The 20,112-nt window shown below is 31.6% G+C and overlaps 2 protein-coding genes across 4 annotated transcripts in view; one reads left to right on the top strand and one right to left on the bottom strand.

Annotated features, from left to right (window-relative positions):
• The window catches only part of LOC148628518 (uncharacterized), a 54,123-nt gene extending 50,815 nt beyond the window's left edge, over nt 1–3,308 (top strand). The window contains exon 30 of the mRNA XM_088588848.1: nt 426–3,308. Coding sequence (XP_088444974.1) covers nt 426–532 — 107 coding nt within the window. The 3' untranslated portion in view covers nt 533–3,308. The remainder of the gene's footprint in view (nt 1–425) is intronic.
• A 2,543-nt stretch (nt 3,309–5,851) lies between these two features.
• Nucleotides 5,852–18,927, bottom strand: LOC148628517 (calcyphosin-like protein). Of its 3 annotated transcripts, none has more exons than XM_088588870.1 (5): nt 18,770–18,927; nt 18,479–18,638; nt 16,610–16,787; nt 15,815–16,021; nt 5,852–6,018 (listed from the first exon to the last, which is right to left on the bottom strand). In XM_088588870.1, exons 2-5 carry the CDS (start codon nt 18,613–18,615, stop codon nt 5,911–5,913), a joined length of 630 nt encoding a protein of 209 aa, XP_088444996.1. In that variant the 5' UTR covers nt 18,616–18,638; nt 18,770–18,927; the 3' UTR covers nt 5,852–5,910. The 3 variants fall into 3 exon arrangements, with proteins under 3 accessions (XP_088444996.1, XP_088445014.1, XP_088445005.1); XM_088588888.1 differs by lacking the exon at nt 5,852–6,018 and adding an exon at nt 7,656–8,105; XM_088588879.1 differs by lacking the exon at nt 5,852–6,018 and adding an exon at nt 12,786–13,331.
• Between the last annotated feature and the right edge of the window lie 1,185 nt (nt 18,928–20,112).

Here is a 20,112-nt window from a genome sequence, read left to right as displayed (position 1 = left end):
CAGACTCATGATTTTTTTTTCAACATTGGCTTCCTTTAAAGTAGATAAACAAGAAATTATAGAGTTAACATTTAAATATTATATATGATGTCTATTTCTAAAGTCTATGATATAGTATTTAAAGCATGTTCATTTTGCTAGAAGGCAGCCCCTTATGTCCTTTTTGTTACACAAGGGGGTATCTCTTATCCATTACTCCTCCTAAACCACTGAATTGAATTGATTGAAACTTTCACAGAATCTTAATTACATGTTCTCATTGTGTACCTCTTGTTTAATATTTGATCCTAATCAATATTGAGGATAAAATTGCATGTTATCAAATGGTGGAGGAGGGTATCAAGTTTGTGTGAGGGTATTGCTCATAGTTTTTCTATTTTCTTATAGTGTACTATCGTTACTGGTATACATTTTTTTTTCTTCAGGAAATTCTTATAGCATAAAGAATTTACGTAAGGACAATGCAAAACTTTCCTATGTGTTGATGAAATATGACGACCAATCTGACACAGAAAGTGAAGATGAGGATTAGCGGGGGAGGGTCATGACAGAAACTGCAGAAAGGGAGAAATTCTTAATATTAACCACTGGCAGTAAAAACAATAGTTTGGTATAACACTTATGAGAATTATTGAATAAAAAATCAGACTCTTTATTTTTTTTTCAACATTAGCTTCCTTTAGAATTGATAGATTAGTGTAGACATTTAAGTACATGTATTATATATATGGTAAGGTCTATATTTTTTAATACAGTACAAAGCTGTCACACAGCCCTAACATTCCTTAAAAAAAAACTTGAAATTCAAGGGAATTAAAAAAAAAACTTATATTTCATGTGAATTCCTCAATTTTTTTGTATCTTCACTGCAGTAGAAAGAGTTTTGAAAATTATCCTTACAGTTTTTGTTACAATGACTGCTTTTTTTGTAATTAAGAGAGTGCTTCATAATTGCCTATAAAGTTTTCTACATCGCAGGTAATCAGTTGTTCTTTTGTCAGGAATTCACAAAAGACATGAAAGAAAAATAGAAAATTTTCTGAGTGTTAGTTACTTTTATGTCATAAAAGTCCTAATTTGGCCAAAAGTTAGCCCCCATTTTTTCCCCTAAAGGTGCTAGACAGGCTGTAGTACCTAAAAATTGTTCATGAAGTAGTCCTGTAATTAGCAGGAGGAAGCCATTTTATGATATTTTAAATAACTGCATGTTAAAAATGACACAAAATTCCTATGGATTGAAGATCTTTTTTTTTTGCATGTTACAAATACTACAACAATGCCTACTACAGAATGTTAGTACCTTATGAATTTAATTTTAGTACATTTTTAGTATATTAAGCAAAAATTATTGCAAGTTGTATGTTGTCGAGACTTTTAACATTGTATGTGTGTGGTGTACTATTGTAAACCAATTTATTTTCATAAGCAATACATTTTCGAAAATTTTACAAGCATGAAAAACTAGTGAAGAAAAATTGCTGCAAATTAGTCTCATTATTATAGAATACTTTTAGAGAGTGATGTATGGAAAATGGAATTTACACCCTAAATTGTAAAAATTATTATCATAGTAGGAAAAATTGATTGGAAAGGGTGAATAACCAAAATGTAATCGTAAGTGCCGAAGAACGCCTAGATTTAAGTGGGCTAGTTCTGCAAATGAGTTAAAATCATAATGCGCCCTTAGCATTAGTGATTATATTTTGGTTATTCATGATAATCAATTGATTTTTTCCTATTTATTATATAAATCTACATACATTATCGCTATTTTCAACAAATTTTAAATTTTTGTGATTGGCAGATTGATATTGTTATGATGTTTTGATGGGAGAAATTATCATAAATTATTGAATTTATTTCAGTGTAAATCATCAAATTTTTTACACAAGGAACACTAGATAAATCAATTAGTAAAAATAGATTGGTTTACAGTATTTTTTATGTTCTTCATATTTTCAACATTTTTAAGATGATTGTAAAGTGTTTTAATTATTTGCTACAAAAAGTTAAGAATGCCTGTAGAGGCTGTAGTAGATTGTTTTGAGTTTTGATCCTATTTTCCCTGGCATTATTATATGTTACCTCCCCTTGTTCTCTCAGCTTGACATGTATACCCAAACTTGTTAAACTTGCATTTTTTAACAAAACGACTTCTTAAATCAATCTTCTGTCTTTACCCACTTTATATGGGTGAAGAAGTTGTTCAAAGATTCCAAGAAACATGGACAAAGTTCAAGTTATAGTGGAGGAGTTTTTGGTTGCTAAGTATTTATTTTCATGTTTTGTTTTTTATATTTTTAAGTCAAATTTAAATTTGTACAAAGCATATATTGGCTCTTACAATTTTTTTGTTTAAAATTTTACCAACTGAAAAAAAACTAACGGAAGCTTTCTTGGTACAAAGGTTTTAATGGTTGAACTAAGTTGTCAAAGCATGTGGTCAACATTTCTTTCATAAAAAAATTGTCACAAAAGTGTTTTTGGATTATTTGATGAAATTTACACATTTTGGTGTTATTTTGCACTTGGATGTAAATGAGTTATGCATTCATAAACTGCAAAAAAAATGTTTTAGTTAGAAAACTCTTATGGATTTGTTTATGTTAAGGGGAAAATTTGATATAAACTGAAGTCATCCTTGTGTAAAATTTCATTTTGATAACTTATATGTTCTTTTTATGTCTATGAACAAAGTGTTGACAAAACTTAGCACTTTTCGTAAAAAGGTCTGCTGGACAGTAGAGAATATAAAAACAGAAGCTTGGCCATTGAATTCAATTTGATAGTTTTTTGTTACTAACTGAACCTAAGGTACAAGCAATATGTCAAGTTTTTGATACACCTGTGCAATTTTCTTTACTCTTTTGAAAAAGGCATTGTTTTAGTCCTCTATGACTCACAGATTGTGCAGTCTTTATTTCTGTATATGTTCGACTTAGTATTTAGTGATTTGTTTCATCGTAGTATACATATATATTGATGGGACAGGTACAAAATTTGAGTTAAGGATAAGGATGATGCCATTTCATTTCATTAGTTTTTACAGTGAATGCAATTAGTAAATATGCATATGCTTTGGTTATATTTTTTCATGGAATAATTAACTGTCATTTAAAACAATAAAAAAACAGTCTACCAAGACATGAACTATAACTCAATGATATCATTACATTCTTATTCTTTTTCTTTCTATTTTTTTCTCTCCTTCTGAAAATGATAAAATGTTTGGCTGTACCATGGAAGAAAATGGAATGTATGTCCTTTTTATTCTCATGTGTATAAAATAATAAAAAAAAAAACAAATATGAAGTGTCTTCTTTAATTACATTTCAAGGTCACACTCGAATAGGGAGACAATTTTGTATGGGCAAGTTGAAACACTAATTCATGTTTCCAATTATATGTTAAAATATCAGTGATATACACAATTTGAGAATTAATTAATTAAAGAAGAAATTGTTAAATTGCAAAAACATTTACTTTCTACTTACAGCATGTTCACAATTTGTTCTTAAGTAGTATCATTTCAAAAATACGATACTTACATCTAATGTGTACCATCACAAAAATATTTTTATTCTAACAATATTTAAACAAACCATACAACAAGCTATAATTGTATAATTTCAATATGTGTAGGATGCATCAGATGAATATTAGATTTATCCAATATTAATTTTGGAATCCGGTATAACATTTTATAAGCCCGTCAAAGACAGGACTTATTATGGTACACCATTCTTCGTCCATCCATCGGACAATAACTCAAAAACGCTTTCACCAACTTTAATGAGACTTTGGTGAATTGTTCATACCTATTGACATAAGTTCCCTTTCGATTTTAATAAATTTCAGATTTTTCATTTCCGTGTTATGAATTTTTATACTTAAAAAAAGGGAGATTTTCAAGTTTTCTCACAATTACTCAAAAACACTTTCACTAAATGTCATGAAACTTTGGGGAATTGTTCATATCTATTGAAGTAAGCTCCCTTACGATTTGTATAAATGTAACCTTGTCAGAAAAGTGTGTTTTAAACAAGATAGAAATGTATGGGTGAAAAATCAAGACAAAAAACTTACTTAAAATTGAGGCAGCCTTGATAGTGCCAATTTTTTTGTGCATTTTTATTTACTTTTTTTTTGGGGGGGGGGGTATTCACAGTATTTCTAGTTGATCATATAAATTTATTAAAAGCATAAGGACGAGGTAAAAGGGCAACAGGTGTATCATGCACTGTAAGTGCAGTTGTAAATTAATGTCTATTTCTGTGGACCATTTACAATAGAACAGAGAAAAACAATCGGTTGAATGGGTGAAATGAGGCTTTGAAGAACAAGAATATCTCTTACTAGATTCCTATAACCAAAGAGAATTAAAAATGCAGTTAAACACGTTGTCTTACAAAACACGTGATTGTTTATTTACTTAACTTGAACACCACCAAAAACTGAATTCCTAAACTTATTGGTAATACCAGTGTTACCACTTACTGGTATGACATCCATCTGGGATAGCTGCTAAGCCAATAATGATAATCTTTAATTATTTGAATCATAATACTCATTTAGCAGGGTTATTCTTAGATTTCGACAACAGGCGGACAGACATTGGGCAACATATAGACTACAAGAAAAAATATTTTATGCACAAAATAATGATAATGGTTATCTATTCAAAGTTTGTAAGCATTTGTCATCATGAGATTAAAATAAACATCACTGTCTATTGAAGCACTGACTCCACTGTAGTAATTCTCGAATTCTTCTCTAGTTATCTGTTACATTAAAAAAAGCAATATAGTAATGCTTCAAGTTACATTGCTGATACAACTAGAAAAATGTGATCAAAGCTCACTTGGTGCAAGGATTTATATCCACACAAACCGATTAGGATACCCTATAAGTGATTTAAGCATTCAGATAGAGAAAAAAAACAAATGCACAATGGCATCATGTAATAAAGATACACTGGTCCAGAGAGGTGTTTTTTTTTTTTTTGTTTGGTTCCTTCGTTTAGTACGTACCATGAAGTAGATCGAAATGGCTATGAACTTGTATTAGAATAGATCTGGACCCTTAAGGCCTTTTTTGCTAACTGTGGGGTAGTCAATGAGCTCAATATATACTTCTGCGAGGAAAATTGTTTTGTTCTTCTCAAATCATACCTCGCGAAAATGTATGGGATTGAGCATGCTCACCAACTTACCACAAAAGGGTCTATTGGGAATGGCATGAATGTTAACTGCATTCCCATGATCGTTTTCATAACGGACTAGGCTGTTACTGACATATCGGCTTATTATAAATGACATATACTAGAAGGTTACCATTGCAACAAGCAACTGGCAGTACAGTTAAATATAACTCATGCAGAACAGAATTCTCTTCTTTTGTTTTTGTTTTTTTAAGTGTTTATTTATCACATTAATGATGCAAAACATGTGAAATTTGGGGAGAATGCTTTGAAAATTTAGGTGTGGTTGTGAACTTTACTGTGACCATGCGATATTTCGTCATTGTTACGAACAATTGCAAAGTTGGAATATCTGTCTTGTGATTGCTAGCATGCATCTCTCTTTAACTGTGAAACACGTTTAACAACATATCAATTTACCTTAATTTGCTACAAATTTCAAAAAAAAAGATTAAAATGTAATCATTGCCATTCCCATTGACCGGATTCATACTCTAGGTCAACTGCATTTGGTAGAGTTGAGATGTTTGTACTGGCGCTAGACCAGTTACAGATTATTAAATATCCACATTAATATATTATTGCTTTCAAAATCCCTTCAAAAATATGAAAAGCAAAAAAATGAAATTCTATTTGCACGTCTACCCAAAAGTATATGCATGTATAATATTTGACGGATCTTAACAAAAATAACGACATCCTAGCGTTTTTCAAGCTTTCAAGCCCCACGCATTTGTCATCATTAAATTGAAATAAACATCGCTGTCTATAGATGCTGACACTCCACTATAATAGTTGTCAAATTCGTCACGAGTTATCTGAAAAGTAAAAATGAGACCAAAATTTTAAAAATTAGAAATGTGTCATGCTTAAACTGGAGTTCTGGAAGATCCCTGTTTCTTATCTACATCTTTCACCATGCTTAAACGGTTCGGTTTATTCTTTGTTATTCCCGTCTTTTTTTTTTCTTTATGTGTCTTAAACTTGTTAATATTTGTTGATACTTATACTCTATTTATAGTTATGCGGTGGTTTTTTTTTTTTTTTTTTGCTAATTCATCCTCAATTAATTTGCTTTTTTCCCAACAAAACACTGAGTCTGTTTGGTACCAAATAAATACACACACGAGAGAGTTGTATTAATTAATATGCTATATGCATATCTCTTTTCTTATTGTGTTGTTTTTGAAATTGGAACCGCTTTGTGTGGTCTTCCGCGACCTGTATTTAGAATAAAATTTCATGATTAAAAGACTATGAAGGAGTATGTCTTCGTAATAATTAAACAAAATAAAAAAAAAAAAGATCTAGGATGATTTCTCTATTTGAAAAGGTCACAATTTGATCTCTACATCACTGGATTTGTTCAGATTTTTTTTCAATTGAATGTTGAAAAAAATGAGGCTATTAAAAAAAAGTTATCTGCCCTTGAAATATTTTTTCCCGTCTATTTCGATGAAGTTATAACTCAATTTACCAAAATGATATGGAAAACCTTGTCGTCTTTCTTTGATGGTGCAAATATTCAAATTGAACTTTCAAAATAATGAGTTTGTTTATACCCTGTTTCACAAATTGCCTGATTCTAATAGAGACTGACACTTTAAAATCTTTATGCAATTCCGGGGTAAGAGTAGGATTAAAATGCATAGTAGACAAGTGGTAACATAAAGGCCAGAATTGAACTGAGCAAGAAAAAAAATCAAGAAAATGAAAACGTAAGATGTTAAAAATCACCCTTCGCTATGAAACAAAAGATCGCTTCCAAGCATTGTCAATTACTATATTTTAGGATATTGTTAACATTTTTTAATCATGCAAAGCAACTAGCTAGAAACAAGGTAAGATCGCTGTTAAGGGTTGAGGGTAAATGGAATTATATACTGAGAGGCAAAACCAAGAACACAATGCACAGGTTGCTGGACTTAAAAAAAAAAGAACAGAATTCGATAATTTTGTGCAATGTAGTTTGGATATTGATTTTTTTTTGTATTTATGATGTGTCGAAAGTATATCGGAAGTATATCCAGAAGTACAATGATCGCATAGTCTGATATTCGCATTTCACATCTTTTGACTGCTGTTCGGTTTAAACGAAACGCCATAAAAAGTCAAGACTATTCGATGGCATCAAATTTGAATACAACGAATACTGAAACAAAGTGTAGACATTTTTTTATCAACGTTTGCTTTTTGTTCCAGGTCAAACTCTTCATCTGGTCACTGTAGAATTCCTTTCATGTATCCCTGACCTGACGTGTTTATTCTTTCCGATCTGGCTTTAGAAATGTTTTGCTTGCTCTAAGTATGAGTTCGTGCTCTTTATTGGTGTCTCTAGAATTTTGCTGAGTGCACCCCCCCCCAAAACAAAAAAAAACACTTGGAGTCTATATCTTATTCTGATTTAACAAGGAAAACAAGGTTAAGTGAACGTGCCAAAGTGAATATAAACACAACTGAGTAAGTAGTTTAATGAAAATGATAAATATATTAACAAAACTGTTCTCTGTGGAGTCCACTTCCTGTGCCAACACTACAAGTTGTCATAGTTGACTAATTTCTGGATCTTCACTAAGAAAACAGATTCTCAACGAGGCTTTTCTATTTCTTATTCTAGGCTTGTGTTATTTTCTAGGAAGCAGAACCGGGAATTCGTTATAAAATAAATAAAATCTATTTACAAGAATATATCGGTAAAAGGGGGGTCTAAGTTCTCCTCTTTCGACTACTATAAATCAATTGAGAATCTGTTTCACAATTAAGAATTGTTCTACTACACTGCTATTTGTACGGGATTTTTCGTTCATAGTTTCCAAGCGTTTGTCATCATGAGTGAAAAATAAGCATCACTATCTACGGACGCTGAAACACCAGAGTAGTAGTTATCAAATTCGTCTCGTGTGATCTGTGGAAGAAAATGTGAGTGGTATAAGCATACTTGTATTTGCAACATGCGGGTGCTTGGGATTTTGTTAGACGAACAAGTTGGTTGATATGGAGAAATAATTTCACCACTGGTCCGTTTTAGAATCGTGTAAAGTAAGGTCATAGGGATTAATATGGACATGCATATAGGGATTAAATAATTATGTCTGTTTAAAGGCAGTTACATTAATTTTGATTCCTCGATAAATGAATAAAGAAGACAATTATATGTGGCAGATTGATTTCGTACATGATTTGAAACGTTTTCTTTTAACGTGTGTTCGTGTGCGAGTCTATTGTTTCGACAACATATATATTTTGTCTTTGATGCATATCATGTTATTGGGAAAGGATATCTCTAATAGGGATTCTTTTCTTGGGGCGATATAATTTGAATTTCAACTTTAATGGTAGAAAAAGTATTCTTGCTGGTTTCTTTAAACAACCGCTTGTTTCATTCTCCATAGAACCAAATAGTTGTCTTATAGTTCTAGCAACATAAAATAAGTGTGGATTCTCGTTCATTTCTTTCATCATTCCTCTGTATGAACATCGAATCATAATTAATCGCTCTTTAGACGGACGTGTTATGGTTTTCAGTTTTTCGTCTGTCAACACGTCTTACGATTACTCACAAAAGTTTTGAAACTTTGAAACTTGTAAATTATTTATTTATTCATTTTTGTATGATGTTTTTTCATGCGATGAAGCTCTCTCGCGTTTTACATGGTTTTCAGATGTTTTGTTCTGGGGTAACTTGGTTTTGGTCGCTGAAAAGAGGAGTGGGCTCCCACCAATCTCAGATTTCTATTAAAAGGTACCGTTTTCCATATTTCTAAGCGAGAGAAATGAACAGGAGTCTGAAATACTGATGCGTTTCGAATTGTAGGGTAGTTAAACATACACAAATCAAAACGTTTCGACAATGCACATATATTGTACCTGCACATGATTTTTATGTCATGCCATTACTGCCTTTGTACCAAAAAGTACCATTACAGTATAATACAGAACCATGCCAACATAGTAATGTACCATCAATCGACATAAAAATACACATTCCAAGACAATCATATTTGCGTAATATATGCATGTTTTACCATGAACTTATTTATTATGATTTATGTGCATGATTCAAAAACATCGAGTGCAGACATGAAAAGTTTGTCTGGTTCATCCTGGATTGAAAGGTTTGCAAGAGATCAGTGAAACAGACGGACAGACTGAAAACCCTAATCTTCTCACACCACCTCTGTCGAACATAAAATATCTTAAATAAACTCCGGGTCCTACATATACATAGAAGATCGAGAAGTGACTACACGACACGTACTTTATGTACTCCAAGCTGTGTTAAAGGACATGAATCAAATTGTAACCCAAAATAAAAATGTCGATAATGAATTACAAGAAATTTGCACGGTGAACAATCAATATCGCTAGACACACTCTCTGGAGAGGATGTGTCGGGCCATCTTGAATATATTCAGTGTGCACAAGCATATGTGAATTAATGTGCCAAAGTAACTTTTTTCAAATTATCAAATAAGAAATGGTAGTCTAAACAAAAGTACAACATAATCTTATGCCTAATGATAGTGTGTGGTTAACTGCAGTAAAAATCTACAATTTGTTCGGCGTGCATATTTCTATAGTTTTTTATCATTTTTTTTTGGTGTGTGTTTTTCAATAAAATTCAACAATTTAAAAAAGATACAGTCACTGTATTTTATAACACAGTTTGTTGATGAAAATGGCATTATTGCATTGCTCGTGATATACAACTATTCATATCGCAAATGCATCCTTTCTCGAAGTTGAATGTTGGTTTTTGTTTAAATGCAACGGTCAAAGAGAAATAAATTTGAAATATTCTTTCATTTTTTGCAAAATTTGGTTGCTTTCTTAGGGAACTTAAAGATAATTTTCCAAGCCATCCATTGTCGATTTTAAAAAAAAGATTGTACTATTTGACATACATATGATATAAACATTACACTGGAACAAAAAATTCCGTGGAATAAAATTTACCATTCGCCATCCACATCATAAGAACTGCCTGCTATCTACAGTCTCTTAAACAGATTATTAATTATAAAATTTTGAATTACTAAATTCAATTTTTATATAACACCTGTATAAAGTTGATCAAAAAGACTGCCATAGTTCTTAATGGTACTTTTTTTCTGCCGGTTGAGCAACTCATTTCCAAATTCACTGACGTCTGAAAATACCTCCACCAGACACACACACGTTTAGTATTTTTCTTAATTACATTTGAGCATCCTCCCAAGTCAGGGTTTGGAGTCCACCCTCGCTTTGAGGGAGCGATGGTGGACTCAAGACCCCGACTTGGGAGGATGAGATTTGAGTAATGTTAGGTACATACGAACAAGGAAATTAAACAATTGCTTCAGATTACCCAACAATGAAAATTAAAGATAAAGAAATAGCAAAATTTTCGTTACAGTCATTTTGGTCTTTCGAAGAAATAACTTTCTAAAAGTTCCACATATCGAGACTTAATGAGCTTTGTCATTGCATTCATTGGAGGTTACCATCTATCAAGTTCCTCAAAAGAAAAAAAAAAACAGCTAAACATTTATGGTCTTTCGAGGACATTTGTTCTACATGGATTTCTTCATAAATCATATTGTACAATTTGTCGCCATTAACTAAACGTTTCTTCAACTGATTAAAATTAACTTCAGATTCAATGTCTTACTGTTATACAGTTGCCCTACATTTGACTCAACGAATATTTTTCGTAGACTATTTATATCTTTAAATGTTACAATTAAAATGGCAAACTGTAATTTCTATCTGTTACTCTTTGGAATTGTATAATTTCGACATTCAATTATGACCGTTTGTAAAGGATGAATTTATCAATTCAAAGTTTTAATCTATTAAGGTTCGAAGTTCAGAGACCAAACAAAAAAAAGTATTTTAAGAATTTAAATATTTCGGAAGAATTCCTTAAATTGTGTGTCGTACAGCATCTGCCCAATCAGGTACTTAATAGAATATATATATATAAATATATATATATACTCCCTGGCCCAAAAGAAGACTAATATTATAGCTCTTCAAGATAATCATATTAACAGTTTTAATGTTGTATTTATGCGGAAGCTGATATAAAAGTGCCATTTGTAAAAATAAATTATGTCATTCGACATACTTCATCGATTTTACAACAGAGGTAAACAGAGGTTTTTTTCCACATACATGTAATTTGTTTTTTTCAAGATATGTCATTATTTCGACATAAATATGTCGTTCTTTCCACGTAATATATCGTAATTTCGTAATAAATGTCGTTTTCTTACTTGCCGTTGTTTCGACATAGTACGCAGTAAATTCAACAAATAACTGCTATTTGGACAGCTGTGCCGTTGTTTCGATATGGTTTGACGATATAACAACATAATTTTATTTTAGAATGACACTTATCGTATAGAGACCAGTTTTATACAGGTTTCAGATCTGTACATCGGTACATTGTTTTCTAAATGTATGCCAAAAGTTGGTTACTGTCTTTTAAGCATTTTGGAAGAGGAGTTAATGATGGCATTGACTCCAATTATGGCTAGACTTTACTGTTTCTAAATCAACCACAAGGATAACCAGAAGCATTTAATGGTGTCTCCTGCTTGAAGAGCAACATCCTTAGTGGAAAATTAATTAAGAAACAAATCATTCGAATTGCTTTACCCTGAGCGATAACGTGGGGTTAAATAACAACATGAATGGCCAGTCCGTGGTAAAACAATGATAAAATGGAGTTTTGTTTTGGAGGTTTCGATCCTGATAGGAATAGAAGTTTCTTCATATTTTTGAATAGACACAGCCTTGGAGTTGCACGAAATGTTTATCATGTATTTATCACTTTCTTACCATGGCTTTGGTCTAAAGAGCTTTGATGCACGTCAAAATAGAATACCCATTTTTGTCCCAATCCCAGGGACCGAGGTTCTACACCCATGTATATGCAGATAACAGACTGACACATAATCTTGCGACTTGTTAGGCAGCAATCATTTGTTTTACTTGAGGGACAGATCCTATGGCATAAGACTTCGTGGTTGTGAGATGTTTATATTTGGATGAATATATGGGCAAGATACATTCAAATATAAAATGCAGTGCAACCAAGAAGTCTATATAATGTTCTCAAACGAAACCAGAGTAGTGGTTAAAAAAAGTAACCACAGGTATTCGATCCTATTACTATAAATACAATACTTTAAGTGAAAAAGCAAAACCTGTGATTGAAATTACACCAGAAAAATAGGATAATTTAATTCAAGCCAAACAACAAATTTTTAATTAATTATAAAAATTAAAAATCTGTTATCAGTTCCTCTCAGATTTCAGATGTCCAACCAGAGAAACATTCTTGCAGTAACCAGCAACCACTGCATTAAGAATGTGTATGACATGCTTATTCCAGGGGTGGATCTGGAGGGTGGTGCAGTTTGTTGGCACCCCCTTTTTACTGACAAATTTGTCTTTTCACTTGTAAAATTGACAAAAACTGGCAAATAGTGTCCTAGCATCCCCTATTTCTTAGAAACCTTGGCTGGCAACCTCTTATCAAAGTTTCTGGACCCGGCCCTGTATTATCATGCAAATAAGTGAAATGTAAGTACATATATATGAGATATATTATTTAATGTAACATGGTAACATAATATGACAAGTATCTTGCTATGATTCTGTGATGATTTTAGCACAATACATGTGCAAACAATTACCATCACCATTGTCTGTTAAAGGCACTTTATAGTCTAATATCTTTGCTACGTTTCTCTAAAACAACAGATTCTCAAATAATAGATAAAATTGTAACTGGGATGAAACTGATAATCTCTTAAAATTGTTGTAAGCTCATAAAAATATTCAATAAATATAATGAATAATAAAATAAGCAATAAATGATATATTTGCATTGTATAATGTTCACATTAAAACCATGTCAATCATGGGTTAAATAAAAATGAATAAATAAATTATTTACAAATAACAAATTATTAATCATTTGAGAATCTATTGTTTTTTTTTTTCACTACAGTTCTATGTGCAGGGTAGAGCAGGGGTTTCATAGTTTCCAAGCATTTGTCATCATTAGTGAAAAGTATGCATCGCCATCTATTGATGCTGAAACTCCAGAATAGTAATTTTCAAATTCATCTCTTGTGATCTGGAAATAAATTGTGATACACAATAAGCACATGCAAAGAATCAGCAAGGTGGATACAACAAGTACATGTATATGGGAAACACATTAGGGTTGAGAGTTGTTAAAAGATTTTATTTCTTTAAAATATTTCTACCTAATAACTATGGGGAATAATTTTAATGTAACAGTTTTTTTTTTTTCTCAGGGGCACATTCCTCGCACGTTAAAGAACCCTACTGTGGTATTCTCCCGGAGTAGAAACCATAGGGCTCCGCCACATGAGGCTAAATTGCCCAACCCTATCCACCTCTCCCTATTTCCAGTGGCAATCAAAATTTGTCGACCCCATTGTCCTTGTGTCCCATCCCTTTTTCATTTTATCATCATTCATGTTCATTAAATCATCCATTTCATGTTCATCGTCTGAATATAGCTGAAATATTGCTGCTCGGACTTTAAACCCCAACAAACAAACAATTTTCTCAGGGGCAAAAAGTAGAGAAAGCTTAAAAAAAGTGTGTCAGACAAAAAAAAGTGACATATGGCCCCCTTAGAAAATTTAGAGCCCATTATCATTCAAATTTCCAAACAACATAAGTAAAAAAATACACTGCATATTTGTAAATTCAATTTCTTAAAATTGGATGCTGATACTCAGGCAGACAGATATTGCCAAAGATAACTACAAAACACATTGAAAATGTCATGGTGATGAACTAAATAATGTCATGGTAAATTGTCATATTAGCCATTATTTTGGTTATTTCTATAGCAAACCATGTCTCAAGTTAAAAAATACATGTATGTGTATTTCATATGGTTAGTAAATTATTACACACCATCTCAGACAAAGGAGAAATGACTAGAGATATGGAATATAATACTAAGTTGATCTATATGCCACCAAAGAGAAGAATCACTTGGCCATAGATATAATTTTGATTACATTCAACAAACATTAATTGGAATTATCTCCCTTCACAACAGTGTGGTGTGGATAATTATTTTTCAAAGGACAAATAATGAATGATTATTGGGGTTAATGCCAGAGCAGCAATATTTCAACTATATTCAGACAATCAAAGGATGAATAAAGGGAGAGAGAGAGAGAGGGGGGTGTACTGAGGATTAATTTTCTGAATAAATATAATTAGAGATACCATTTAAGAGCTTAGTTTAAAAAAAATTCTAATTCTAAATTATCTTTATGTGATAAGGAATTTTGAAATCACTTTCTTAGTTAAATATATGTAATTTAATGGTCGGTTTAGTTGAGTCCAGAATGAGCATCATCCAATAATCAAGAACAAAAGAAAAAAAAACAATAAAAATTTCATGAAATTGAAAGGTATATAAAAGGTCTATTAAATACAAAATTAATGACATCAGAAACAAAATTGTTCAGACAGGTAAATGTACATCTTACATCTCCTGTAAGCAATAAATCTGTCCATTAACTATTGGGTTTGCAAAACACTGTGAAGGAACTAATGTGCATGAAATACCCATTTTCACGGTTGGTTTTGACACTAAATTAAATAAAAAAAAAAAAAACACGAAAAAAAAACCCCTCCATTCATTGAAAACTTTTTCATTTTGAATTATGAAATCCAGAAATTTAAAATATCACATAATGAGAAACTAATAAAAAATTTTTGTAAACCATGAAAATTAGATTCCCACTTCTTGAATTGTGTACATGGTACTACTGCAAGCAGTGTGAACATTTAAAGCTTCTAATGACTAAACAATACACATTGCTTGTGCTCTGGTGTGCCATAATTGTGTGCTGAAACTCTTGAAAGTATTGCATAAACATAATTCATGCTAATTTTATATCATGGGGTGTAGTTTCTTAGAAAACAAGATTTTATCATATTTGCAGACATATAATCATCAGAACTGGGTCAACGAAATTTTTTTTTCAATTACAGTAATAACTGGCATTGATATTGATTCATGCTTTCTATATATTATATTGAATAAGTATATAATACTGAAATGGACTTATTGCAGTACATATGACCATAAATAATCATGATTTCAAATTATTGGACACATATCCATTGTGGTTATAGATCTTTATTACATTTTTTGTATATACAAGTAACAGGTGATAAGCCTATCTCTATCAAATAAAATAACTATCTTATGAGTAATTTTAACAAGTTCTGTCAATAAAATATATAATCAAATATTTTTTAGGCTATGTTGTTTTCTTTATGTATCTATTGACGTTTCCTGAATTACACCTGTCGAAGAAGGTGTATCCTTTGACAAACATCGCTAAGTTTTGTGACTACTGCATTTTTTTTCACTCCATGAAGAGGCTTTGTGTTAGAATTATTAGCAATATCATATAAACTCATTTTTCAATGTCTCAACAACAAAAAACAACAACAATTTAATTTTTTTACTGGATTAACTAAAATACCCCTTATATTATGAGTGTCCAAATGACCACAGTATAGAAAACAATAAAAATTACAACAGTGATAATTTACCTTTCCGTCTTTGTCATCTGAATCAAATGATGACAAAAACTGTCCTAAGCACTGGTCCTCTGTCCACTCGCCATTCAAATATTTAGGATGTTTTTTAACATTATAAACCCCTTTCAAATCTTCTACAGTAATGAGACCATCCCCTGTTTTGTCTAATTTGTTAAATGCTTGCGTCACTAAGCTTCTTCTGCCAGCACTCATTTTTGGCTAAGAAAATAGAAGCAAACATTAAGATCTTTCGAATGGTAAACAGGGATTCTTTTTTTTTTAATCACAAAAATTATATGTGTTTTCATTTTCTTTAACTTGTCAAACAGAAGGAATGTAGTAGACTTATCAAAATTCTTTTTTTGTAATTCTTGAATCTTCATGAATATGTCATGATATTGTATATAAAGAAAATTAAGTTTTTTTTTCAAAATCATGCGGGAACATTTCTTTTTGTAAGTTTAAGGAAACTAAAAGAAAAAAATACTTATATTTTTTTTTTGGATGAACATTTCTATTACTAGTCCAAATTTCCTTTGACCCTGCAACCCACCTCTAATTTTTATTGATATCCATATAAAAAAAGAGTAGGGTTGCAAGGGTCCGAAGAAATTCAGAATATTATATCACAAATTGTTAAAGTGAATTAAAGTTCCATTATTATTAATTATGTTCAAGTAAAGTAAAAAACATAAATTAAAGAAAGAAAAGTAAATAATACTTGTTAAACATACTGTAAGCTTTGAAGTCAAAACTTCAGAAAAATACTTTATTTGTAGAATAAATAATGTAAAAATCTATACATACTCTTAATGCAATTAAAAATTCATCAAAATCTAGTTTTCCACTATTGTCTTTATCAAGAGACACAAAGGCAGCATCAACAACATCTCTGTCTAGAATTATTCCGTAATCTCTAATTCCTTTGCTGAATTCATTTTTATCTAAAGATCTGCTGCCATCATCATCAAAAATCTTAAATGTTCTGAAATAAAGAGTAAAATTTTGAATTGTCACTGAAAGAGTAATCAAGGGAACCAAGGTTATAGAAGTAATAAAAAGAATGTAATCCAGGGACAAAGACCAGTTGTGAAAAACAGACATACACAACAAAGAACATAAAGTAACTAAAATCATACATACAAAGTAACGAAAGCAGATGAGCAACTCAGATTCTACTAAAAACTGGGAGCATGGACCAGGTGCACCAGTAGGGTAAGCATCCTCTGCTTTTCTAGAAATACCCACCGAGTTGCTCATAAAAAAGTCATGTCCATGTTAGACAAAAGAGGAAAGGAAAACTGACACATTGAACAAATCAGTTTTCATGGCACAGATGGATACACTGTAACAATCCACAAGTTCATGGTGACAACCATAAAACTTCTGTAGTGACGACTTCAATCTTGTAGCAACATAACCCTGTTCCAGAAGCCTATTTGTTAGAATTCTAGCGTGATACAAATAGTCTGTGTAGTTTCAGCAAGCTCTGGCATAACGTATGAGTTGTGATATGAACACTCCATATGCAGGTGGTGAAGGGATGTTGCCACAGATGAAAGGAAAGTTGACAATTCTGAATGAAAAATCATCACATTTATTGTTAAGTTTGGTCACTAGTTTTCCTTTACCATCGATTCCTAAGTGTAGGTCAAGATATAAAGCTGACTTCACATTGCCTGTAGTATCCTTTATCTCAAGTTCAGATTAGATGTGTTGAAAATCTCTGACTGAAATAATTTTTTAACCCTCATTGGCTAAAGGAAGGATGCATTTCCTGTTTTGCAGTGTGAATGTTGGGACATACATGTACCAATAAAAAGTAATTAGGTGTCTGGTGGATATACAGATTTTTAACACAGGGCTTGAGTTCATGATTGAAACTGAAATAGATATGAAATGAATCAAATGCATAAAATACATAAAATGGCCAAAGATTGGGCTAAAATGTTTTAACAATATTTAACATATTATAGTGTCTGGGCATAGCAAAATATTTAAAATCTTTAAAACAACATTTTAGTACAATTGTTAGCTGTTTAATGAGTCTAACTCAAAAACTCAAGCCTCTGTGGTTTACACGACATTCATAACCCATGCTTTGCATACATGTATTTTAGGAGGGAAGCATTCATAAACAAAATTTTACAAATTTTAGGAGAGATGCATTCATAACCCATGTTTACAAATTTTAACAGGTGCACACCTCCCAGTTGTCCAACCTAAATCAACCCAAGCATGCAAAAAGTCTTATTGAGTTTGATTGACAATGAGAGGGCAAAATGCATTATTTGCAGTTCAAATTATGTTTTTATGACTACCAAAAAAAAACAATTAAGCAAAAAAAAAAAAATAATAATAAAAATCATGTCCATTTTCTGCTATCCTTGCTACTTACCCTACACTATAGTGCCTATCGGTATCATTTTGGGGCCATTTTGGCTTAAGCACCCTTAAAGTCTAGATTGTTTCCCATTATTATTAAAAATGTTTCAGAAAAATAAAAGAATTTCCCTCCCTACTTGTATCCACCCTATTTGTTTTTCTTTCGACCTTATGTATTGACACTGATGGGCCATGCAAAGTGGGTTGAAAATCAGTCCTACTGATATGTTCCAATCTAGGACTGACACAGGTTTCAACATATACATTAATTGGGCATGTGTTAACATTTACCTTGCTAGTCCTTTGATTCCTTGAGCACCTCTAGCCAAACATTTCAGTCGTAATAGCTCAACAGGGTCTGAACAGTCTTTTTGTGCTTCTTTGGCTTTTCTTTTCAGTTCAGCGTTCATACGACCAGTTGCTGCCATTTTTGTTTATATTTCGTTCCCGCCTGTTAAAATAGAAGGTAAACTTTCGAGTTTTACCTTTCATGGATACGGTTTAGATACATAATACGGTTCTAGGTAAATGATGCTTTCAGTTCTTTTTATGTATAAAATATAAAATTACAGATATACATACCAAAAGCTTAAAACATCAATGTTATTCTGTTGTGAACACCTGTCGGCTTATTTTAATATTGATCGCTTTTTCGTTCAGACATGTACAAATTTGTTTTATTTACTTCCGCTGTCAATAGCAACGCGGGAGGCATCGTTCACTTAATTTCCCATTGATTACATTAGGACACATGTCACTCTAAGTTAATTCCGCTTCTAATTAGCGAGCTCATTAATTAATTAAGAATTTTCGTATAATCGGTGTGTTATTTTTTGGCGGTTTCAATTTGACGAATGAATATTTTACGCCTGAAACAACCAGTTTAAAAATAGGTCTGAAACGAAAATTAAAAAGTTTAAATACGAATAATTTATCGATAGCGACTTACTTATACAAATAATTACACTGTAACTACTGACATGTGCGAAAGTGACAATTTTACAATATTTCGACAATGTAATATATCCTATAAGAAAGACAACTGCAGTAACCTTCTGAACATATTAACTTGGAGTGAAATATTGGAAAATGTAACGAAGTTTTTTTTTTTTATAATTAAAAAAAAATCAATTAGGCCTTTAATAATAACAACAACAACATAAATACTCACACACATACATAAGAAAAAAAACAACAACAACAAATAAACAAAAGACTGATGGGACAGATAATAAACTTCTAGGAGAAAAACATTTTGTTTATGAATTCTAGAGTTCACGACCCAACATATTTCTTTAAAATCATCGAAGCGGAAGCGATTTTGACTTTTGCCCATCACTAAACACTCACTAACAAAACGATTCGAAAGTATAGTGGATTCTCGTCAGAAGTGTTATGGTTTCAAATAAAAAAGTCAATGTTCTGTTTAAGAGGAGTAAAAAATGGATTTCATCATCTGTACGACAACTTCTTTTTTTAAAATTTTTTTTCAAGAGATTGTGACTACACCCAAAAAGTGCAAATCTGCAGGGTTTGAAATGCCAGTGTAAAATAGAATTAGAATTAGTAACAAGCACTATAGTTGAAAAAGATCAATGATAGCACATGCACAAGCAGTCACTGCACTAATTTCACAACAAGTTTTGTGAAAATTCAAATATCTTTATATCGTTTTTTTTTTTAATTGTGTATAATTGGATATCCTACTTGAATATACTAATGATAATATTTTAGGTGGTTTTTAACATAGTGAAGAAATGAATTAAAGGGTGGTGTCAGGACATTATTTGCCACTTTTTGGGTCAGGTTCTCACATGAAAATGACAAATTGTAAAAAAGAGGGGTGTCAAACCCCTGCACCTTCCCTCTGGATCCGCCAATGTGATTTTTTTTCTAATTCTATGTAGTTGGTATGGCTTGTCGTG

The sequence above is a fragment of the Perna viridis genome, chromosome 1, assembly GCF_037379345.1.
Source record: "Perna viridis isolate PV_CMFRI_1.1 ecotype Kerala chromosome 1, ASM3737934v1, whole genome shotgun sequence".
Classification (NCBI taxonomy): domain Eukaryota; kingdom Metazoa; phylum Mollusca; class Bivalvia; order Mytilida; family Mytilidae; genus Perna; species Perna viridis.
This window is presented reverse-complemented; position numbering and strand designations above follow the sequence as displayed.

Coding starts and splice junctions, on each gene's coding strand:
- LOC148628517 (XM_088588870.1), bottom strand. CDS start 18,615: ATGGCAGCAACTGGTCGTATGAACGCTGAACTGAAAAGAAAAGCCAAA. Junction 16,022..16,609: donor AATTTTTAATTGCATTAAGA/GTATGTATAGAT, acceptor CTATTTTCTTAG/CCAAAAATGAGTGCTGGCAG. Junction 6,019..15,814: donor CAGATGACAAAGACGGAAAG/GTAAATTATCAC, acceptor TTTACTTTTCAG/ATAACTCGTGACGAATTTGA.